This window comes from Lepisma saccharinum, chromosome 16 (assembly GCF_977018435.1).
Source record: "Lepisma saccharinum chromosome 16, izLepSacc3.1, whole genome shotgun sequence".
In the NCBI taxonomy this organism is placed as follows: domain Eukaryota; kingdom Metazoa; phylum Arthropoda; class Insecta; order Zygentoma; family Lepismatidae; genus Lepisma; species Lepisma saccharinum.
Genome location: NC_139244.1, coordinates 14126411 through 14152789, shown reverse-complemented (window position 1 = coordinate 14152789; position 26379 = coordinate 14126411). Strand labels below are relative to the sequence as shown.

The 26379-nt window shown below is 35.8% G+C and overlaps 1 protein-coding gene across 1 annotated transcript in view; it reads right to left on the bottom strand.

Moving 5' to 3' along the window:
• The window catches only part of Mcm5 (Minichromosome maintenance 5), a 51771-nt gene that overhangs the window by 2451 nt on the left and 22941 nt on the right, over positions 1-26379 (bottom strand). Inside the window, exons 8-14 of the mRNA XM_083137731.1 lie at positions 17298-17491; positions 14648-14788; positions 12430-12606; positions 11086-11201; positions 9366-9494; positions 8672-8814; positions 6986-7113 (exon numbers count right to left, since the gene is read on the bottom strand). Coding sequence (XP_082993857.1) covers positions 6986-7113; positions 8672-8814; positions 9366-9494; positions 11086-11201; positions 12430-12606; positions 14648-14788; positions 17298-17491 — 1028 coding nt within the window. The remainder of the gene's footprint in view (positions 1-6985; positions 7114-8671; positions 8815-9365; positions 9495-11085; positions 11202-12429; positions 12607-14647; positions 14789-17297; positions 17492-26379) is intronic.

Sequence of the window (26379 nt, the reverse complement as noted above, 5' to 3'; positions counted from 1 at the left end):
CAAGACAATGCTCCTGTCCATACGGCCGTCAGTGAAGACATTTTTGGCTAAATATGGCATCCCAGTGTTAGAACATCCACCGTATTCGCCAGACATTGCTCCCTGTGACTTCTTTTTATTCCCCAGAGTGAAGTCCACCCTAAAAGGAACCAGATTTGAGACAGTAGAAGCGGTGCAAAGAAAAGCGATAGATGTAATGAACATGATCTCCGAAAATGACTGGCAACACTGCTTCCAGCAATGGAAAATTCGTATGGAGCGGTGTACAGATCGTGCAGGGGAGTACTTTGAAGGAGATAAAGTTCCTGTTGTACAAAATGCCGAATAAAAGATTTCATAGCATCAGTCCGGTTTTTTTCTAGCCAAACCTCGTATAAAAAGACATTTTGGTTTTAAAATTGTGAATATAATCCTAAATTTGATTTAAAAACCACTTATTCCACTGAATTAACATTTCACTTCTAATAGCACATTTATGTAGTTATCAGAGTATCGAGTTTATTTCTGTGTAAAAGAGTCCATTTTTGTTTCTCCAATATTAACAGCAGAATTGATCAATTTTCCGGGAATTGCATAACTCTCAGGATAATTCAGACCTCGGAAGGTGTCACATCGGTGAATAAACCCTAAATTTCGTGTTTAAGAGTTAATTTCGCTTTTTGCAGTTCATTTCGCGACAAAACATGGTCACAAAATGCATCTCACACCTTTCAAAAACATGAAAAATTAACACTACAATTTGTTTTTTCGTCAAAAACGAAATATGCATGCCCCTATATATAATACATTCAACTTTCCTGGTCTCAACAAGGCAGTGCATTATAAAATTTGTATGCTTTATTTTTTTATTTCGACAGATCTATAACTGAGGTTTCCCTGTAACTCTTCCATTTTGTTACTTTTTATTCAATATAAAATATAATGTTTTTAAACTAAGTCTATAAATATCAATTATTTTCTTTCTGAGACAAACCCATGTTAAATTAATTAAGGAGGTGAATGAACTATTCACGTTCTTCATGGAACATTTGTAACTAATACACAGAAAACAGAAGTTCTGCTTTAAAACATTCACAGATGTTAGAAATGAACTCACCCAGACATACACACACAGATAAAGTACTGATATATGATTTATTGATATCTAATACACTATGGATTCAATATTAAACATTCGACAAAGAATTTCAGTGATTCATTCACTTCGTTAATTTACTATACACAGTAGTTTTACCTCAGAAAAAGTGAAATATTTAGAAATTTACTTTACAAAACCAAGGTACACGAATTACAGCCCTTCATATTTATAAAAACAGTAACTATATCAACTTTACCACACTGATATGACTTTCATATGATATAAACAGAGTACAGATTAATCTCACATTAACAGGTTTGTTTATGAAAGAATATTAAAACAGCTCAAATTTGGTAACAAAATCCAATATGGTTACAAAATTGTGTGCCAAATTAAAAAAAATGAATCTGTATTCTGTGTACACACTGGATGAATTATCAGAAATTAATAAAATGGGTGTTATTTTGGCATGTCATTGACATTATGTGGCAAAGTTACATGTACCTTGATCACATGATTACTTCAGTAGAATGTCCAGGAAATGGCTGGCTAGTCATTCCACTGCCATCATGGGATCAAAGTTTTATACCATTTAAAATGTTTGTTCTCTGTCAAATTTATGCACAAATAAGTTTGACTGATTTATTTTACTTCGCATTTCTGCCACTTTTGGCTAATCTCGAAGATGAGGATAAGTGATGATATGATGAAATTGATTACGGGACACTTACACAGAACACCCTTGTTCAGACCATGGTTCGAACCCAGGTCCCATGGTGTCGTAGCATGCTGTACTAATCACTCTGTTTATGCACATATAGGCTAATTGGGACTGGATCTACAATTCAAAGTGGGATCCAAACTGCTATGTGCCTTCACTGTGAATCACACCTGGATCTTCTGATTACAAGATGGTTTATACAAAATTTTAACCACACTTTAATTTTTTTTTTTACAAAAAGTTGTAAATATTCTACCATCCATGCAGAAGGATTGAGGTCAATACAAAAATTAGTACTACTACCAACAAAACAAAGGTAAGCATTGTGCTGGTCTCGATTTTAATATTGGTAATTGTTGGATATGAACTCATACTTTCAGATATTGATTCCACTGATATCTGCCAATATTGACACACTGATGCACCAGTATGCCAAAATTTCAGTTTAAATTTAGTTCATCAATATCAGCTGATACTGTTCTAAAGTTTACTCACCTCATGGTGTGTGCACGGCAATGGCAGTATTGCAGACAAAATATACCAGCAATTATGCAATTTTAACTTATATTCTAGCACTTAATAAATTTTCTGAACAAATATCAATAAGAATCAATATGGGTTCGAACTAGAATTAGTGCAGCCTTGAAAATTTTGCTTTTTGCCATAATTTTTACTGAATATAATTTTGTATTATCTGGATACATGATTCTTTTTCTGGAAAAATGTAAAAATATTTTTACACTACAATCCATACATTGTCACTTCATTGCTCAATGCAATATTACACTCCAAATTATTTAAATACCAAGTTCAAGCTAAACAATATATGTATTATTAACTGTTGAATGCATGAAGTCAGCAAGCAGTCTTATCACAGAGCTCCAAGCATCAATCTCTGTAGACAGAGAGTGCAGAGCCTCAAAGATTAACCTAAACAAGTCATCACTCTTCATATCAACATAACAGTCTAACACCACTTTTAAGAAATTCTATAATGACCATACCATTTGATCCAACAAGAATAAAGATGCGTTATCACACATACCTCTCAGATATGGCATATACAGTATATATGAAGATATTATCTTTATAGACAAAGTACTTATACAGAGAATAGAAGAAGTATCACTTCACTGCTCAATGCAATAAGTAATGATAGATTCTCTACATGATACTTTATTATTTTTTATCTAATTATAGTAATATTTTTTTATGCACTTCCCAATATAACGTGTTACAGGGCTCGGGTAAATTTTAAAATCTCGTTCTTTCAAACCTGTAGGGGGTGGAAAATTCCAGTTTTCTGGTCTTTTTTCGAATTTTCTATAAAAAGAAGTTGATTGAGTAACAGTGGTTGGCATTCTTACGTTTCTCGGGCAAGAGGAGAGTTTTTGAAGTTTCTATCTATGCCGGAGTGGCTGCGGCTAGTCATATGGCTAGCTAACATATTTTTCTATGGCAATGCATAGATAGTCCACACAATTTTCAATTTGTTTGGCAACTAGCCAACATTTAGTTTCTTGGGGATATTACTAATTTTGTACACCATCTTTCGAGTCAATGAAAGAGAGTGACTTCTTAATCGGAAACCGAGTAAATTAAAGGATGTGTTTAGTTTTCAAATATAACTCGACCCGTTGCTGAAGAACCAAGTACCTTGTTCAGGGAACTATCATTTAAAGTTGTAGATTCAAAACTGTCCAGGTTTAATCTTAGATTAAGGGACAGTGGCAGTGGGGAAGTTTTCAGAATTTGAAGAAGAGCGCATAATTAGTTGTCGAATTTTCATACCAAGTTACCGTATTTACTCATGTATAATGCACTTTTCTCCAAAATTTTTGCCCCAAAAACTGTGGTGCATATTATGCACAGAATAATCTGGACGGCCAACGTGAAACCATACATGTTTTCAGTCACATCATATAACACGCATATATCAATGAAAGTGAAATGGCCATTTCCCATAATTTTTCACTTTGTAATGGAATGTTTTGCAACACCAAGAAAAATGGCGCCATTCTGGCAGAATTCGAGCATGCACCTCCTGTCACATGGATGTGCATCACTGGTATTCGTCGAACAAGAAATAAGGGAAAATAACTTTCTGAGCATTGCAAGTCCATAACATAATTTTGATCTCATTTTATTCTACTACAGAATAAACAACGTGGTTACAGAAGTAAAAGCTTCGGGATGCTAAACACAGTGGAGGAAGGGGGTGGGGGTGGGGGGTTGCTGACTCATTGAATACGTGTCATTCACTCTTGATCCACATAGCAACAGCTTTAAGACCTACAACTAAGAAAGCCATTTCTTGAACCTGAATTGTACTGAACATTATATACAAGATATAATTGTTAGTTTTTTTTAAAAAAAATAGATCCAAATACGTTTGAACTAGTATTGCTGGTCTAGGCCAGCGTACAAAACATTTCTTCTGTCTACATTTCAGATAAGTATTTAATTGATTTAATTAATAAATAGGAAAATGTCATTTTTTATGTGGGGGTTATTTCTTTCATATATATTAAATTACGAAATAAATATTTTCTTTTTATATTCTAAAACTGAACTTCTGGGCAATCATTCGAGAGAGAACAGAGTTTCCCAATATCCATGGTGAAGAGTATGATAATTTCTTGTATGATTGTTATTCAATTTCTTTTGATTCGATCAAGCTGTTTTAGTTAGTTTTTTTAATTGTGTAATGAAAGCAAGTTGCCTCAGGAAGTAACAGGTCGAGCCAAGGCAGGTTACTCTCCTGAAGGTAGAGCACAGCAATTGAAATATTACACTGCAAATTATTTAAATACATAGAAACTAAACTATACATGTACTATTAACTGTTCAATGCATGAAGTCAGCCAGCAGTCTTATCACAGAGCTCCAAGCATCAATCTCTGTAGACAGAGAGTGCAGAGCCTCAAAGATTAACCTAAACAAGTCATCACTCTTCATTATCAACGTAACAGTTTAACATCACTTTTTAAGAAGTCATATGAAGGACTCGAGTGTAAAACATGGCAAGTGACATTTTGGTCATTTTTGAGTTACAAAGTAAAATGTGCCATCCTTCAATTTTCGAGTGAAATTGCCATGTCATACAATTTGCATTGGACTCAGTGAATCCTTCTGAAATTGGTAAACACAACACAAAAACAATTTATCTACAGTGTAGCATCTAATAACGTTTTCTTAATGAACTCAGAAATAACCACAATGTCACTTACCATGTATTACACCAGAGTCCTTCATATAATGACTGTACCATTGCTCCAACAAAAAGAAAGAAGATACGCTTATTACATCTACCTCTCAGACATGTCACATATATATCTGAAGATAACAGTGAATATATTATATCAATACATGAGGAACTTATACAGAATATGGAAGAAATATAAATTGTGATAAACACAGAAGCTGGTTTGATAGCAATTAAAGAAGTTCTCCACCTTCATCCAATACAATTTTTCCACATTTTCAGTCGCTGGTCTCCTTGTTACAAATCAACTGTGTACCTACAACACTATATAAGAACAAAATGCAGAACTTTGTACCAAGTTCTCTCCTTCCATAATTTCTTTATATTACATAATTTTCCTACATCTTGTGTTAATTGCAAAGATAAGGATGATGTGAAAAGTATCAGTTTACAGATAGTCCTCAGTATTAGCTGACACTTTACGTAAGTTTGGTCATCTCTTGATGTACTACTACTCGCGGCAACAGCACTTTTGCATTTATAATACCGGTATCTTACCAATTATGTAATTTTACTTAGATTTGCACTAAAACTGATATACATTTATAATATAACATTTGCAATTACACTGAACAATTTAAAATGCTACAATGTTGACAAATTTGCATCAATAGGAATCAGCAGTATAATTTGGCTTGTTATTGCACTTTAAGATATTGTTATATCTTGATACAATATCACACCTTAAAAATTATGTTAATCTATTGTTCCAACAGAACTAACGTATTGTTAACTGCTCAATGCATGAAGTCAGTCAGCAGTGGTATCACAGAACTCCAAGCAACACTCTCTGTAGACAGAGAGAGCCAAGTCTCAAAAAGTAACCTCTACAAAATCATCACACTTCATACTGACAACAGTTTAGCATCTCCTTTAAGAAGTCCTACATGACTTAAAAAAATTAAAGAGGATAGGTTATTACATTTACATCTCAGATGTGCCATGCATCTGAAGATATGAGTGGTATCTACAAATACATAGCATGTATACACAACATGGAAGTAGAAATAGTGTCAAACATACTTAGCCACCAATACCTTTCACCATTATCTTCATCTCATGATGTATGCCTGGCAACAGCACTTTTGCATTTATATAATCTTAAACATTATGTAATTTCAATTAAATTTGCACTAAAACTGATGTATTTTTATATTCTAGCTTCTTTTTCTTGATCTCATTACATGTTAAGATCTTGTTACATCCCATGGATAAGGGATTCTCCTCTTGAAGAAGGGAAAAGTATGAATCCATACTTTGTTACTTAATTGCTCTACAAAATATCACATCGTTAAAGATTATTTTCATCCAGTTTCAACAGACCTAATGTATTGTTAACTGTTAATGCATGAAGTCAGTCAGCAGTGGTATCACAGAATCTCAAAAAGTAACCTCTACAAAATCATCACTCTTCATACCAACATAACAGTTTAAGCACCTCCTTTAAGAAGTCCTACATGAATGTATCATTTGCTCTAAGAAAATGAAAGAGGACATGTTATTACATTTACATCTCAAATGTTCCACGTATATAAAAAAAAAAACAATAAATATAATATCTTCATATATGTAGATAGAGGAAATTTTGTTCTCTGGTAGTACATGCTTGTGGTCTGGTCTTTACTGAACAAAATGAGATATAACCAGTAACCATAGTCAATAGTTTTGGATTTATAGTATATTTTTTTCAGAACAAACATGTTCAGGTTCAGGTTCCCATTCAATCATTTCTGTATTCAACTAACATTCATAGGATGTATCTTTCCTTTATGATTTCCTGATTACTTTGCATTCAAAGTACTCATTTCTCACAGTTTCATGAAAACATGATGGGACGGAAATATGCATGGAGTGACAACAATAGTACTTAAAATACTCTATGAGGAGTAGGTTCTAAAAGTGTACAATGAGATTTACAAACCTGTCTCAGGAAATCCTGAACAATGGTGTGCTCAGATACTTGTGTACCAATGGCAAATCTTTTCTTCAACTGCTTCTCAATACGTGTTAACATCTCATGATCCTCCTGTGATGTAAAACCTTCAACTCCTGCAAAACAAGAAATGTTCTCTAAAAAATTGCATGCTTTTGTTTAGACAAAACAAATTTCAAATGACTATGTTCATGTTATGATCTTTAATGGCATCAAATGTCAAGTTTGTTTCTTATACATTTTGTCACTTAAGTACAATTCTAAAACAAAATAGCTTACTTGCCAAGTCAGTAGCGAATCGGATCACGGAGCTCGAAGCAACAATCTCTTGTTCACAGAGAGTGCAGAGCCTCAAATTAACCTAAAGAAGTCATCATTCTTTATGTTGTAAAAAATTATTTCAGTTTGTGCAGATGCAAATATACACGATGAGAATGGTTCCTATGATGTAATTAATAACTAGACAATCTAAAAAATAAGTGGGGCAGTTCACACCACAAGTTGGAAAATTGATATGCACTACATGACTTACTCTGACTTTCTGCACCATGTATTTTCATATAAATAGCTGACACAGACAGAATGGCTAACATTAGTGACAAACTTTAATTACATTTTTAGATGCATTACCAAGGTAACAAAACAGTATATTTACAGATTCTGACATACTCGCTGACAATTTCTTAAATCGATTGTGATATACATGTTTATCTAACAGAAATACAATGCCATTTTCAACATAATTATAATAAAGATGCTGTAAAAAATCTTGTTTTGTATCAGAAATATCACTTGCTGTCTTCTTCCTCTACATTGGTTTCCTGCTTTTTTAAGGCTAAATGAAATGGTGCAGATTAATGAAAGGTGAAACTGATGTAGTGAAACACAAAATTGAGCACCCATTCCCATGCCAAGACTTAGATCTGCAAACTTCAGTGGCGAGACTATTGAGGCAGGTACAGATAGGTTTTCACATACTGATCAGAAGGAATAAACCTGTATAACATAACTGAAGGGAATAAAATAACTTTGCAGGAGAATAAAACAAGATTGTATCATATTAAATTTGTGAAAATTATGTCAATATCTCTTCTGTGATAAACATTTTGAAAGTACCTGATCAGTTTAAATCAGGATTTTACAGATCTCAGTGTGCTTTTTTCCTGCCTATTGTACATATAAAAAAATGGCATTTTTTGTCAAGAGCTATCAATGGAAAAAAAAATTTCCACCAGTTACAACAAACAATCGGGAACAGTTTATTCTCATAAGCCCCTAGTTAACAGTAATGTTCAAAAACTGCTACATCGTCATATCTGAATTCACTTGCATTAAATTATCACTACCGTAAACTAGAACCACATCTAAATTATTTAATTTCTTTTGTGGGATGGAAGTTGGGAAATTTCTAATAAGCATTAGCTTTAAGAATGTATATTCATTCATTTCTAATACCAACATTTGTAATGTCCAACTGTTTCTAAGTAATTTTTATTATTACTATATAGACAATTTCTAAAGATTTAACATGCCTCAACAATGGTTTTTCACATTCCAGTCTCTTTGTAAGGTTTTAAGGAAGTATTTTGTTTCCTGAATTTAAAATTATTTCACACTAGTCCTTTGAAAAAACATAAAATATAGGTTCAACTGTACATTAAAAAACTTGCTTACCTGCCAGACTTCCAGACATTGCTGCATCCAGGGTTGAGACTTGAAACAAACGAAGAGCTTCGTTTACATGGACCTCGGTGGCAAAAGGTTGAAGCTGCATTTTGGCCAGCGATTCGGCTATACGGATGACAGCCTCGAGTTGCCTGAAAGGATTGATATGCAACATCAAATTCATTATCTCATTAATCTCGTAACCATAGAATGGTATTTTTATGCTCTTTGATATTCTAATCTAAATTTAATCTTTTGGCATGGCACTAGATCGAGAAAACATGCAGGCAGTCTTGTCACAAGAAGTTCTTTTGCATCATAGCATTTTATCTGCAGACTATAGAAAAGAAAAGTTGATCAGAAAACACCTTTCACCTAAAAAAAAAGTTTCACATGCTATGTAAAAAAAAAGGAAAAAAAGCAAATTTGTGCAACGCGGAAATATGAAATTTCAAAATTTCACGTAAGTAATTTTAAACAGCGTTTACCGCATCCATCATGAAATTTATGCATGTTTTTTAAAAAAATCTCAAACTATGATTTAAATAAAAATTAAATTCATGGTTTTTATCCAGTTACGGTGCAAAAATTCTGACCATAATAGATAATGAAAATGTATGTGCTCGTAAAATTTTAAGCAGTCTACCTTGAATATGACAGACTAAATGGAGAAATATGCCTCCTTTTCTCATGCAATACTGACCTAACAGTTATTGGAATGGAAAGTCTCTTTTCGCTCTCCAGCTCATGCTCTCGAGTTCCACTTCTCATCAGGACATAGCGGTTCTTCAATTTCTCACCAGCAGCTTCGGAGAGGCGAGGTCCGCAGTTTCTGCAATAACAAAGATACATTGCATACATGCCTACTATAGCTAAACTGTCATTATACATTGAAAGCACATTTTTATAACCTTTAGCCGTATCAGGTGGAATCAGTAAATAAAATTCAACCGATAGATCAGCATTGGTATCGGCTCTACAAATTTTCCTGACTTTTTTCTGATCAGTAAGATACCTAAAGCAAGCTCAATCATGTGAAGAGATACAGAAGGTCGATCTGCGTATGTGTGTCCGATTTTGAACCATCACCCCTGCGCACAGAATCAACGGTTTAAAGCGTGGGAGGATGGTTAGAGCCTGTAGTATCGTGGCACTATCGCGAGTGTGTGTTGTGTGCATCATGGCTCCTAAGGTGAACCGTTTTTGGGAGGGCTACATAGTTGCACTTTTCCATGCCAAATATTTGGTGTCAAAAATTCAGAAACAGTGCAAAGAACATGAATGCCCCTTGGGTTCGATGACAATCAAGAACATAATCAAGCGGCATAAAAACCACGAGGTTCCAGCTATTCAGTCGCCCACCAGGTGGACGAGGAAGCGAGCGGAAGGTCTTTTAAAAGCTGTAGACATTACCTCAGTCAGGCCCATCGGTGTGAGAGAACAACCAACAGCAGGCACCTCTACGAACGCCATTTATCCAGGGACAAGTGGAAGTTTGTGGCCACACTAGATGAGGCATGGATTTATCTATCAGATTATGGCAAAATTCGAGCCATAATGTACACTCCCCGTGATGCAAAATGCCGTCCAGATATCGTCCGTCATTGGAAGGCAACTTTCTCGAAGGGATTTCTGGTTGTCGTAGGATACACCTATCAAGGCAAGTTAACTATTAGTCAGGTCCCAAAAAAAACTGTAAAATCAACTGTGTTCATTCAGCAGCATATCCTGAAACCAATTTATACAGACGATCTGCTGCGTTTGTATGGAAATGCAGTAATCAAGTCTCTGTGCACATGGATAAGACCTCATCACATACATCTCGTTCTACCCAGAACTTTCTGCAACAGATGGCAACAGACACCGGCATTCGTGCTATTCCATTTCACGATATACCGGTGAAGTCACCAGATGCGAGTCCCATGGATTTTTGTGGGTTTGGTCTACTGAAATGGGCATTTTCCTCTCATCGTGTCACTACGCTTCGGGTCTGTGGAAAGCCTGTCAGGAGGAATGGCAGAAGATTCCATTTCCAGGACTTCATCGTAGCCTCCTACAATGGAAGTTACGATGCAGGGCTATTGCCAAGACACACGGTGATCACACCGAGGCCAACCAATGGTGGTCCTGTGGATTTTCATAAGGTAAGTGCTAGTCCAAATTTGGACACATACATGGATCGACCTTCTGTATTTTGTCCATTACAATCAAAACTGCACACAATACTAAATTTACTTTGCTTTTCCTATGAGATTTGAACAGCATGCATCCCATAGTCTGAGCCCAAAGCATGACGATTTAGACTGCACCGTGCGGACCACTTTGGATGTAACACCAATGTTTGTTTCTAACTGTACTCTAGGACAGCTTAACAGCAATGTGCATATTTAAGGTAAAAGTATATATGTTGCATAAGATCCTACCTTCGACAATAGTTGATGTACTTCTTAATGAAGCCAACAGACAATTCTCCATCCGCGGCATTTTGAGTAGTTTCCCCTGCATTCATATGCACATTTAAGATGTGCCTTGCCAAAGTCTGCAAAACAACAAAGGATTAGTTAAGAATTATTATCCATCATGTCAGTGTTGTTTTTGCAACACAGTAGAAGTTTGATTTAAAGCTTTTCAGGTGCCTTAGATGTAAAAACTCAAGATGCAGGGATAATTCTCTACTGGGTTCATGAGGATTTAATGTAAAATCAAAAGTCCACTGTATTTGTAACAGATTTGAGATAAATTATAATTATTAAATATTACTACCAGGGCTGAGCCAATACCGATATTTCTGGTTTTAATGGGGTCTGCAAAAATGCCATGCAACACTTTCGCAGAGACTAATTTTCTAGAATTATTTAAAATTCAGTTATTTTTGTTTTGCATTGCTTTTGTGTGAAAAAATGGATTTGAGGAGTACATATGTATTTTTTGAGCTGCAATGGTCTAGTCGGTAGGGTGTCGGACTGCCACATGGGAGATGCCGGGTGATCTAAGGTTGGAATCTTCCCATTTTGTCCCTGCATAAAGTGGCTCTAGGGCTCACCCAGCCTCAAATTCAATGGGTACCTGAGGGGTAAAGGTAGCCAGAACATTATGCTGATCACATCACCTCCAAAATGGCGGAGATCGAGACTGTGTGGGACCCTACACCCACATTCCCTAAATATGCCTTCATGGCAGGATGCTTTATGCATGAAACTTTAAGGTTACATAATATGTATGTTAATATTTTGATGTAATTCTTGAATATTTTAAAGAAAAACTCTGGTATATTGATCCATATAATTGGAGTGGAAAACTTACACTAATATTAATCAGTATTTTGAACTTTTAATAATTACAATTTTCAAGCATCAGTATTGATATGGATAAACATGAAAATCTAAATATGCTGACCAAGGCAGTAATATATTTTATATTAAAACAAACTAAACATAACGTTTCAACCTTCTAGCAAGGTCTTCTTCAGACTCTGTACCAAGTACAAAAGAGTCTGAAGAAGACCTTGCTAGAAGGTTGAAACGTTACGTTTAGTTTATGTTTTATAATAAAATAAATTACTGCCTTGGTCAGCATATTTAGATTTTCATATAATGGAAACAAGGCTTAATGGTGTTATAAATGGATAAACAGTTCGAAGTAATATCAGCTCAACCCTAGATTCTACACTCCATGCTTCTCTCAAACTTCTTGTGCTTGACAACTAATCTTGTGGACACCATGACAATACATATTTGAAAAGAAAGATAACAATAGGTTGAACTTACTGTGTCCCTTTCTTCATCATGTTCATCCTTTACGATAAATATCATGTCAAAACGAGACAAAATGGCTGGCATGAAGTCAATGTTTTCTTCCCCTTTCGTGTCGTCCCATCTTCCGTAAATGGAGTTCGCAGCAGCAAAAACTGAGCAACGTGAATTCAAAGTTGTGGTGATGCCAGCCTGCAATGGATACATTAACTTAAATTCTTAACAGGAAACAGATGCACCGGTAATACGAAGTAAGAATTCTTAAATAATACAAGTTTACACAGTACATTCCTGCCTAGATCAAGTTTACATACTTCAACTGTCCAACCTTACAAAATGTGCCACTTTTTGTGAACAGAACTGTACAACAAAGAACTATGGGATTTAACCTTGACTCGTATTTTGGTCGATATTTCGACCATGCAGCTGATTACAAAATTCCTGTTTTTTTTTTCATCTTGATACTTTTCTGTTCGGTCGGAAACACTTACAGTGAATTAAACGAAGCTTTGGCACGTCATGTGGATGCACTCCCCCCTCCTGCCCAACTCCAAAGTTAGGTATGGTTAGGTATGGAAGTTGGCACGAATTTTAAATTTGTACACTTATTTGACAAAAAATGTTAACTCAGACTATTTGACCAATCTACTTCCGGTAACTTTTGTTTTGCAGCTAAAACATCAGGGCATGCAACCGTGCAGAAATCAAAATGCCAAAGCCAATAAGAGGGGTTGGCTTGGCCGCGGCCCCCAACTTTCAATAGATAAATCATAAAAATGGGGAGTTCGCCCCCTCTTCCCCTGCTATTTTGGGAAGGGGATGCAAACTTTAGCCTTATTTTCAAAGAATGGTCCTTTCTCAACGGAATGAAAGTCATTTCAAGTTCCTGGGTGCATCACATTATCGAATATGTGAAACAAACTCCCCATTTTTATGATTTTTTTCATTGAAAGTTGGGGGCCGTGGCCCCTCAACCCCTCTTATTGGCTTTGGCGTTTTGATTTCTGCACGGCTGCATGCTCTGATGTTTTAGCTGCATAACGAAAGTAACCCGAAGTAGATTGGTCCAATAGTCTAAGAGATATAACGTATTTTGTCAAATAAGTGTACGAATTTAAAATTTGCGCCAAACACCTCTGCGAAACCGGAGTTCCTTTCTGACGACCCCCTCGGCAGAGTAAAGGTTAAAAGGAGTTGCGATAACAGCAAATATGTTAGCAATACACCAATTTGTAATTTCAACAACAGAAGACTAATAAATCTATCAGCTAATAGGAGAAAACATATTCACTTGTGTATTCAGTAATGTACATTTCCTTATCAAGATAGTGCAAAGCATTTAACATGCATATCCACCCTACTATGATCTCCACAAAGGCATCAAGGTAAATCTGGAAACACCACTATCTAGAGTACAAGAAGTAAAATTCGGGGAAAAAATTAATATATTCTTACGCAACTTGGTACAAAAGTAGAACATAGAGGCAAATCTCAGATGTTGATTGATTGGTGGTTTCTTCTTGAATGCCTGCATTGCACATTACGGTGTGTGCAGAATTTGGCTGGCCACTTTCTAAGAGAGAAAATTCCAGATTTACCAGGATACCCCTGTAACTGCCATTCTCTACATATATACATGTTTGTACACAGCAATTTCTAATCTTGTTATGTTTAATTGTTATGAAGATGAAGTGATGAAATAGATGACAGGAAACATCCAGGATTCAAACCTAAGATACAGGTACAGGCTTTGTAACACATTGAACTAACCACTATAAAACTGTAACTGACTCCATCATGTTGTATTTTGCCACCTTGGTGGCTGAGCATGCTAGGTTGTCAACTCATAATCTTGTCACCGATCTTATACGATTAAAATCATAATCTCTTCATTGCAATTAGCCCAAATGAATTACGAAAATGTAAAATAATAAAACAGGGTGGCTACTTCATAATCAAGATGACATGCTCAGAATAATTTCAGGTTTTTAAAACAAATCTCCCAAAAAATAATTTATATTAACATCTCACACTAAAAAATGGTTCCTTAAACATCTTATTTACTCCCAAGTATGTCCATAAAACTGCATGACTGACTGCATCTTAACATCACCTTTCTGCCACTATTCGTTAATGGAGGTGAAAGATAAGATGAAATGATAATCACAAGCATATGTGGACAACACAATTCCAAATAGTACAATATATTATGTACGTATCAACTATCACTAACCTTAGCTATGGATATTGTCTGCTGTTCCATAGCTTCGTGAATGGCTACCCGATCATCTTCACGCATCTTGTCAAACTCGTCAATGCAGACCACTCCTCCATCAGCCAGTACCATAGCACCACCTTCCATGATAAAGTTCCTCTGCAATGAGCACCAGTACACTAATCATTTTCCATTTCCCATATGCATCACACAAATATATACAAAAAGAAAGCATCAGATGGCCCCTACATTTATCAGCAATATAAATTCTGAAAGACCACTCACAAAGTGACCTTCGAAGGTCCAATCATCATGTGCACATAGCTCTTATCAAGTTAAACTTCATTATTATCAACTTCTGGTACACACCATTGTAAGTGAAGAAAGTTTGACAGATGACACTAATGTCAATAGGACTCCACATACTTTCTGACAACACTAGAAGTATTACTTACAAGCTTGGTGAACACTGTTATTCAACAATTTAGCAGTTCAATACATTAGAATATAGTGAATTTCCAATCCAACATTAAACCCAAAATATCATTTTTCAGAGGTTACATACTAAAATTGTGCAAACACTAAGCCTTGAGAGTACAAATAACAACACTTTCAACTAATTTTGCCACAACAAATTCCCTGACAATTTAAAATCAATTTCCAGGTCATTCTGTGGTGCTTTAACATGCTAATAACAAAGTTTTAACTGTCCTTGCTATCAACAGTATAAATTATTATTAATCACTGTTCAAAATAACTAAACAATTACTAAGTAGCTGAATTCCAGATTAGGCAAGTACTTACTCAGTTACTCTAGCTTTAACCACATCATATGGCTTCTTCAGAAGTTAAGACAATAATAATCAAATAAATAAGGAGAAACAAGTACTCACTTTATCCGTGAAACTGTTTTCTCTTCTTCGTTCCATTAATTTCAGTGGCCACTGCCACCATCCTCGTTGGAACTTGCTGTACTGTTGCTTGGCATGCGTCTTTTGTTTGTAGTTCTCTCGCTGCAGCTAGGTGCGCTGTTGTTAACTGTGCATCTGCGTCCCGTGTCGTCCGCTATTTCCGGGCGATAATTGTTGTAGTAGGGGAATCCAAGTGTGGTAGTGTGGTGCGCCTGTCCGCTATCGATATTTAGCTTGTGCAGGAAGTGCATTATGGCATGCGTTTCCTTGATTTTGGTGTTTGGGCAGTGTGTTTGACTTGTACCTTTTGAATTTTATGGCTATTGTATTTGATGTGTTTAGCAAGACCAGTAGTGGGTTGGGTTTTTTTCGCATCTGTTAGGTGCTGTTGGATTCTTTCATTGACAGACACGGATGGTTGGTTGATTTGTTGTTTTAAGTCCACTTTATGCACAGTAAGGCTAATTGGGAGTGGACCTACAGTTTAAAGTGGGATCCGAACCACTTGTGCCTCCACTGGGTATCAAACCTGGGACCCCTTGATTACAAGGCGACGACGCTACCACTGCGTCATCGGGGAGGCTCATACAGACACGGATGCAGACGCACAGTTAACAACAGTGCACCTAGCGGCATCCGGAGAACTACAAACAAAAGATGCACGCCAAGCAAGAGTACAGCAAGTTCCAACGAGGATGGTGGCAGTGGCCACTGAAATTAATAGAACAAAGAAGAAAAAACAGTTTCGCTGATAAATTGAGTACTAGTTTCTCCGTATTTATATACTACCGCATGTCTCTTTTCCCATTTATGAAGAATAATCAAGTTTAAAACATGTGAAGGTAAGTGGGTTAAGAGAGATTTGAGCATTTTCAGACAGCAATTTGGATCCAATCATTTTATTTGTATTAATATTAAAATTGTAATTAGAAATCCTAATATATCTTTAATAGAAAAATATGGATGAAATGGGATTTTATCTATATTACTATTAATAGACAGTGGATTGTTAGATCCAGTTTGATGTTAAAATAGTAAAGGCACATGTGAAGTCAGTTGCAATCGCTCCGAATTTCTGATCATGGTTAACTCCAAGCAACAATCTCCGTTACCAGAGAGTGCAGAGACTCAAATCCTCGGCCTTCAATCTCATCATGCTTCACAAGTGCAACATCAACCATACCAACTTGATGTGAAATTTAAATACAGAGAAACTAGTACAGTAAATACAGAGTGGCCGGTCACTGCTTCCTACTCCATCTCTAGCTGGCAGCTGTCTTGTTCAATATAGCTGTCTGACTGACAGGAAGTAAAGATGGTAGCACATCCTATTGCAAATTTGTTTACTGTCACTGAAAAGTAAGTACCTGCATAAACGTGACTTCTGCTACTTAATGAAATGATGGCATGTGGTGTTACGTTCTGCCTTATCTAAATGACAAATATATAACACATTAATGATAAAATATCTCTCACCAAGAAATTCACTCAAGGAAAAAAAATAAAATAGAATGTATTTTTATTCTCGCATCCAAACTGACACAGGATTTTGGATGTACAACTCACACCTTGACTTTAAGTTTCTAGATTTTATGTTTTCAAGCATTTCTCTCGTTCCCCGAGAAACGTAAAATCGAGGTTCCACTTACTTTTCCACTCATATGTTGCCCTCGTTGACCATTCCAGGATTTCAAGGTCAGTGAAAACCCTGATATTATTATGAATAGTTAATGAAAATAAACTTTTAAAATAATTACCGTCTGTGGGTCCCTAGTGACAGATGCTGTAAGACCAGCAGCCGATGATCCTTTCCCTGAAGTGTAGACAGAAATGGGTGCAACACTTTCTACAAACTTCAACAACTGGGATTTTGCTGTTCCTGGATCACCCAGCAGGAGGACATTGATGTCACCTCGCCTTGTCAGGCCATCAGGCATCCTTTTACGAGCACCTAAAGAAATAAGCAAATTCCTCACTAGAAATAGGAGAAACACTAAAAAAAGGTAGCAACATGTGGAAGTGATACTTAAAAAGGTACCTTAAAGAGGAAAATGGCAACTTCCTAAAATACACTGAAGAGGAAACTTCAACCTAACTTGGAAACACTACAAGATTAAGCTCAATGTTTTGAATAACACTTACATAATTCAATTCAGTTTTCAAAGTTTTTTAACATGTCATGAATACTTCAAACTAGGGCTGAGCCGATACATCTTTGAACCGATATCAATACCGATGCAGATAAGTCTTACAGATTCCCACCGATACACACACTTTAAAAATTGTAATAATTAAAATTGGTTCAAAACATTCATCAATATTAGCATGTAAATATTCCTCTCCAATAATATGCATCAATTTACCAAAAAATTTGCTTTAGAATATTCAAGAAATACATCAGAATATTAAAATACCGTATTTACTCATGTATAATTGGGGTGGCTACTCTAGGACCATGATAAAATTCAAGTACAGTGTGTCCGTAAAGTCATGGTGCACTTTTGACCGGTCACAGGACAGCAACAAAACAAGATAGAAATGTGAAATCTTCACCAAATAAAAGGAAAACTCTCCAAGTTTCTTACCTATTCAGTGCAGTTCGATGTGGCCTCCATTTGTTTGCCCGACACACATCTAAACGATAGTCAAGTTCTTCCCACACACGGTTAAGGACGTCTGGTGTAACAGAGTGAATAACGTCTGTGATTCTCTGTTTTAAAGATTAATGTCGTTGATATGTTCACTGTAACTTACACATGTTGCTTCACATAACCCCACAAGTAAAAGTCTAAGGGTGTCAGATCTGGGGATCGTGGTGGCCATGGCTGGACAGAACCCCTGCCTATCCACAGCTGGGGGAATGTTGTATCTAGAAACTCACGAACAATGTTGGCGTAGTGTGGAGGCACGCAGTCATGTTGAAAGATGACATCTTTTGGAAATTGTGGCACTGCCTACATTTCCAACATGTCAAGGTAGTTGTTTGCCGTCAGAGTCTGCTCCGCAAAGAAAAATGGGCCTATCACTTTAGGGGTGTTACGTTCATACTCCACGTAGGCACGAGGATTTTCAGCAGCCCATATTCGGACGTTATGGCGATGAACATGTCCACATACATGGAATGTCGCCTCATCGCTAAACACAATCTTCTGCAGAAATCGTTCATCATTGTCGATCTTATGAAGCATATCCGCTGCTGCGCAGTTCGTGGTGTTGCGTCATCACCTGTGTGCGCACACGCTTTCGCATCATAGTACGGAAACTTGGAGAGTTTTCATTTTATTTGGTGAAGATTTCACATTTCTATCTTGTTTTGTTGCTGTCCTGTGACCGGTCAAAAGTGCACCATGACTTTACGGACACACTGTATAATTCCTGTTTTTCAAGGCGAACTTTCTAAAAATTCAAGCAAATGTTTTCTCTATTTCAACCTTACGTATTACAGCCTCTCAACATCCACACACAAATATCTTCATAATATAAAGGGTCTATGTGATTCCAACATCCAAAAATTCTGATTCAATTAAACGGTATACGTAATATAATGAAAATATTTAATTGAAGGTGCTGAGTTTCTACTTACAATCAGAGGCCCAACTATGAATTTTTGTCAGGGAGGGGGGAGGGACAAGTACCAGAATAAACTAATAATAATAACAGTGTTAACAAGTACCAGAATAAACTAATAAGAACAGTGTTAATAATAATGTTATTATTATAACATTATTATTATTAATTTGCTTTATTTTATTTTGCTTCTTGTGTCACTTTTGGCTAATTTGCGAAGATGGGGATGAGTGATATGACAAAATTGATAAATGGACACTTGCAAACATCCATGTCCAAGCCGGAATTCGAACCTGGGACCAACATTGTTACTATTATTATTAGTAGTAGTAGTATCAAAGACGTTATTATCCTCGTAAATTATGCAAAAAGGGGGAGAAGTTGGTGCTAAAGCATTTGTCTTCGAACAAACGAATTGAATTATTTTTTCAACACGTTCAATTTGACCTTAATAATGGAAAACAAGCACAGGCACTATTTGTGAGACAGAAAATGCTTGATAAATGAATTCCAAAAATAATTATTTTTTACATTAACATGTATAACTTTCATCAATATATGTTTCACATATGCAACATGGATCGACGTGGACACTAAATTGTGTACGTATTCAAAGTTTCTTTAATACATATTAGGGATGGGCCGATATGAAATTTTCGCCGATACCGATCCGATATAAAATTATAAATGTCCTTAAAGAACCTGAAAGGTTCATTGCCCTCCTTAATAAATGTGTGTTTCGAGGTGACTGCAGTGCAAAAGAAATTGCATATTTAAAGACATTTACTTTCTTAGAAAGTAGGGTATGGAGATTATCCATAAAAATTACAACAAAATGGCAGAATTGTGCACTAAATTATCAGATATTTATCGATATATCGGGTCGGTAAAATAATCGATAATTTTACCGATATACCTATATCGGTCGATACCGATAGAGTACCGATTAATTCGTCCCATCCCTTAGTACATATTTTATTTTATTTATGCTAGTATTATCCTGCTGAAAAACAGCTGGCTGGCCTTAGTACAGCAGTACATATACATGTAAAACAAAAAAGTCATAAATTTATAATACAAGATTGAATGATAAAGTTGTGACTGTACAAAAGAAATACTAAATACAATAAGAGGTACAATAAAATATTAATGATATATACATTAAAGTATACATGATAAGTCATTAAAAAAGGCATGATGAATGATTAAAATACAATTGATCTTTAGGCTCGTTGGAACTCATTATAACTACTGACTATGGAGTTTAAAAACTCATATTTACATACAACATAGTATATTATTTAAATACATTACACAATCAATTCATCCATCTCTCAATAAACCAACAGCAAAAATTACATAAATTGTCTCTCAAATGTGCACGCTCCCTTTCCTCAAAACAATTAATTGTTCATGCATTTAAAACAAAATCAATTAAGACAAGTCTTATTTCTCTGTCTGGTAATTTATAATATTTTTATTGCATTAAAGTTTGTTCCCAACAACATTTTTGGATCCATTATTTTTCAGGCTGAAATCAATATTGATTTAATAGGGTACAACTAATTTCACGGGATGCCAATGCATTCTCCCTTTTACAACTTTTGTGCCTCCCCGAAGGTGTAGTGGTAACATCGTCACCTTGTGATCAAGGGGTCCTGGGTTCGATACCTGTGGAGGCACATGGCACAATGGTTCAGATCCCACTTTAAACTGTAGGTCCAGTCCCGATTAGACGTTCTGTGGTAAAGTGGACTTAAAACCACAAATAAATATATCAATTTTAATTTTTTTTAAATTTAGATCGTTCGGCACCAAGGGCAGACTCCCGCCGACCCCTAGCTATGGATATGAACTTGATAAGACTAAGAAAAGCAGGAATTGCGAGCAAAGCGAGAAAATTTTATGTAAGTATCTTTATTTGCATAAAATGTGAAGTTGTGGGCGGTAATTGCCCCTTGGAGGTTCACTTGGCCGTCAATGTTTGCCCCCTCCTTTGCCCCCTAGAACTCATTTCCATCCAACGTTGGGGAGGCAACGCCCCTGCCCCCCTGTAGTTGCACCACTGTTTACAATTTCACATAATCACTCGAAATGCATCTACAAAACCCAAGTCACAGATGTACTATCTAGAAAAAATTGTTAATTGTCAAACTCAAAATTACCTGATCAACCTCAAGATATCTTGCAACAATCTTTGATCTGTCAGATTGTTCTGGAAAGGACAGTAACAAAGTAAACGGATCGAGATAATTGATTTATTTTTCATACAGCTTTCGTTGCTTTCCTACATAAAAATGAAAGCTCAACTTTGAAAAATGTGCCTCAGGGCATTTATAAATACATGTATAATTTGAATAGGATTTGGATTAATAAAAGTTGTAATTTTCCATGTCTACGGAGAAAAATTCAAGTAGAATTCACGGTGCGTAGCCTCCCTGATAATGCGCACTTTTTCCCCAGAATTTTTGCTCCCAAAACTGTTGTGCGTTTTATGCACGGAATAATTCAGACAGCCAACCTGAAACCATAGAGGGTCATTTCATGATTTTGCGACACTTGCATCCGTACCTGGAGGAAACCCTGGGGGGTAAAGGTGGTCAGGGGCGTGATGATGATTACATCACCCCCACTCACGACCGGATCAAGAAAGTGTGGGGCATTACCCCCACACCCCCTATACACCTTTATGGCATGGTGCTAAGCACAGGGGAGCACTTTACCTTTTACATGAGTTCTTTTCTCTTTTACTTTATACTATATTATTGATGGTTCGGTTGGTTTTGCCGAGTTGAAAGGAGACTTCTATAAAACTAACCAAAAACAACACAAAGTCGGGCCGCGATAAGAAGCAGTGTGCAATCAGAACGTGACCAAATTCTGTCTCCTCGTTGGCTGCCATGTGGTTGGGGGTTTTCTGCATTGCCACGTTCGCACAAACAGGCGGACAGATTAATCAGCTGTTGGCAAGCTCAGGAATTTTGTCACGCGAAATTAAGCACGTACGTATCAGTATGCTAATATATGGTATTTCCGTCGTAAAGTGATAAATTAACGAATCTAGAAGTTTGAATCTGAAGTTTCTTGTAGTTTCTTGTAGGTTAACGTTAACTTCCCATGTGAATTTTATTTTCTGGCAAGCATGAAACATTTTCTCTTCCTGCTCTACACAGCAACCGAAAACCTTCACTGAAAGAACCTCTGTTGTGTTTTTATTATGGTACACTGCAAGCATCAGCTACTGGAATCTTTTTACTTGTGTTGTATCGTATCACAATTACCTACAAAAGAAAATGCATCTTGTGTCATGAACAACTGTGGCAAATCGTTCTCCTTTGATTTCATGCCGTCTCTCTTTGCCTTCTTTGTCGCACCATGGCGTTCGTCTTTTTCGCAACTTGATACCGATTGCAGCTATGCCCGCCTATTGTTTTTGTATACGAAACTCGCCCTTTATTTTGTAACGACATGGAATTTATACTTCTGTGACATTGTTGAAGCTTCAGTGTGTAAATGCCTTAATGAAAGAAATCTTGTACTGCTAACTGCTAGATTGAGGGTCCTGAATGTGCCTTGTATAAATGTTACGTTAGTCACGGAAAAGTATATATTTTCAAATTTTTTAAAAAAAAGTAAAGAAGGAATGAGCAAAACCATGTATAAAAGTATGAAGGACATTTCCCATGATTTGTAACTTTGAAGAAATGTAATGTTCTGCAACACCAAGAAAAGCAGTGCCAGTCTGGCAGAATTCAAGAATGCAGCTCCCATCACAAGGGATGCGTAACAGCAGTATTTGTTGGGCAAGAAATAATAGAAAATAACTTCCTGAGCATTGCAAATCAATAACGTAATTTTGATCTCGCTATCTATTATTACAGAATAAATATGGTGATTAAAGAGTGAAAGGTTTGGGATGCTAAACACAGTGGAGGGAAAGGGGGAGGTATTGTGGATTGGTGGGTGACTCATTGCATACACAAGTGAAATGGTCGACATAGCAACAGGTGATTCATTGAATAGGTATGATGTCATTCACTCTTGATCGGCATAACAATAACTTTACGTCCTACAACTAAGGAAGCCATTTCTTTAAACTGGATTATACTGCATATTATATACGAGATATAATTGTTTGTCACTTTTCCCAATCAAAAACCAGGGTGCGCATTATACATGCGTAAATACGGTAGATGTTATGTACCCACAACATCCAGTTTTTCATGCAAAAATTGGTGCAAAATAAATAGAATGCTTGAATTTTGCAGATCAAAATGTCAGAAAAGTATCAGCTGATATCGGTAAGACAATTCCAACATATACTTTCCAATACCGATACATCGGCTCAGCTCCATTTGAATACCTTTCAATATAAAAGAGCTAATACTGAAATCAATGACAACTAGTAGCCTGACACAAAAAAAAAACAATAAAAAAATATGCTAAGAACGAACATATTCAAGCACGGCGAAATGTCAAATCAGATAAGGCCCATTATGTCATAGGTAGTAGGTTCGATCTCCGGTGGGGAACATTGTATTCGAAAAAAAGTTTGAGCATTTTTCAGACAGCAATTTGGATCTAATCATTTTATTTGTATTAATATTAAAATTGTAATTAGAAATCCTAATATATCTCCAATAGAAAAATATGGATGAAATGGGATTTTATCTATATTACTATTAATAGATAGTTGATTGTTAGATCGTTTGATGTTAAAATAACAAATGCACATGTGAAATCAGTTGCAATCGCTCCGAATTTCTGATCATGGTTAACTCTAAGCAACAATCTCCGTTACCAGAGAGTGCAGAGACTCAAATCCTTGGCCTTCAATCTCATCATGCTTCACAAGTGCAACATCAACAATACCATCTTGATGTGAAATTTTAAATACAGAGAAACTATTACTAACTTTTTCTGTGAAACTGTTGGTTTTTTTTTTGTAGGAAATTTTAGTTGCCAATATTTTACATACAGTGGAACCCCGATTTCACGTTCCTCAATTTTACATTCTCCCATATTTTTAAAGATTTTTAAGCTTGATCCCATAAAAAACGTAAAATGGATGTTTCACTGTACTTCAGTCTACTGAAGAGTTGTGAAAAATATCGCTCAAGCAGGAATTGAAACTGGATCTCTTGTTATTTTCTGCCAATGCTCTACCACAGAGCTACTAAGCCAACTTCTGCCCCTCCCCCCCAACAATTTCTACAACTTCTGAGTAAGTTTATAATTAGAGCTGAGCCAATACCACTTTGAACCAATAACAATGATTCAAAATTGTAACATTTAAAAGTTGTTCAAAATACATACTGATTAATATTAGTGGGCGAGTATGCCAGTTTAATTATAACTATCAATATCAATTTACTAGTTTTCACTTCAAAACATTAAAAAATTACATCAGAATATTAAAACATGCATACTATTGGTGCAAAATCTAATTGAAACTCCAAATTTTGCATAAATTTCAGGATAGTTAGACTCCACGCAAGTATTGTGCTGTATATCTGTGACCCCACTTATGATCAAAATGCTGAAGATGTATTGACCAGAATAGGAAAATAAAAACCAACCGATACTTTTTGATTCCAATAAATCAGCATTGAAATAGGCTCAGCCCTATTTATAATGCAGCGAAATCTAAGTAAATGTTTTGTAGACAGAAGGTAAAAACATATTTGCGGAAAAACTATTGTTGAAAGTTAAACTGGTAAAAGTTGGTATGTAAAGAAAGAAGCAAGCTTTCCCAAGGAGTGATCTATACAACATGTCCCGGGGCTTCAAGTTGTTGGTATATTGCAACAGACAAAGGTGAATGTTTACATGGTACATGAATGATAAAAATGGCTGTGGAAGTTTGCTACCCTGAGCGCTTCTTTTGCTTCCCATCAGTCACAGTGGCCTAGGTGTATTACAAGATGGCTACTCCAGTGCAGAAGTCCTTTTGTGTCATTGAATTTGCAAGGTGTGGTTCTGCTGTTTCAGTTCAGTGAGCTTTTTGATGGTGATTTGGAAGTGATCCTCCATCCAATAATAACATTCATCGATGGTTTAATAAGTTTCAAACAACTGGTTGTGTCTGCAAAGAAAATAGTTCTGGACGTTCAAGTGTATTGAACGAAAGCATCAAGAAGCATTGGACTACCAGATGGATGTGCCAAGAAAGATGCTCACTTAAAACATTTATAAGATACACTTTGTAAACTATTTGTTTCCTCCCATATAAGCCTTGTCCTTGTACCCTGTCTATAAGGGAACTTAAACAGGGTAGCTACGATTTTTTGATTATGAAATTCCCTGACTTTCCCAGGTTTTCCAGACCAGAAATATTTTTTTTCCAGACATGTTTGTCCTCATGATTTTTGCTTTTGAACCTCATGTTTTTCAATTAAATATGCAGGAACGTTAATTATTATGAATATACACAGTTATTAGCTGAAAATTTACCAAGTGATTAATATAATGCTATTCAATGAAAAAATAAATAACTATTGTACTTCCCCATTTTCACTAAGTTATTACAATTAAGGTGGTGTAAAAAAAATCAATAAAAAAATGTGGCATATATCAAAGCTTTACAATGTAACCTGTATACAACCTCAATTAGCCTATATCAATACAAATGAGAAACAACAGAAAATTAGGTCAAGTACCTTTAGAAAATATGCAATAAGTTTAATGATTACATTTTTTAATTTATTGAAAATAGTACATATTACGGAAATTCAGAACTTGAATGGGGCCTGTGACCAATCATACACCAAAAAAAAAATATATACGTGGGCCTTACTTTGGAATCAGATATCTCCATTATTTGAGTTTTCCACATGCTGGAACCAATTTTATATTACGGAAAACATCAAAATCTGTCTTTTAAAAGGTAACAGTTCCGAATGTTTTATGATTTTTTTCAAATTTTCCTAGCAGGAAGACTAATTATCATAGAATTTTGTCAATCATTGTGACACGAAATTTGAACCTTCCTTAAAATAATGAGCACTATTTGGATTCGAAAAAAAATCTTCAATATGACCTTACTCAATCATACACGCTTTCCACGGACAAGGTATTCTCCAGTTGACAAGCGACAGTAAGTATCGTAAACTAGTGGGAATGAATGTGGAAATAAATCGGAACCTTAGTAGAGTGCATTCAGTCTCTTTATTTTAATTCTAAGACAACCAAACCTGACATTCCTAACCTAACCACAAAAGCATATATTCACAAAATCTTAAGTAATCGCTAAAACTCTGCAGTATGTGTTAA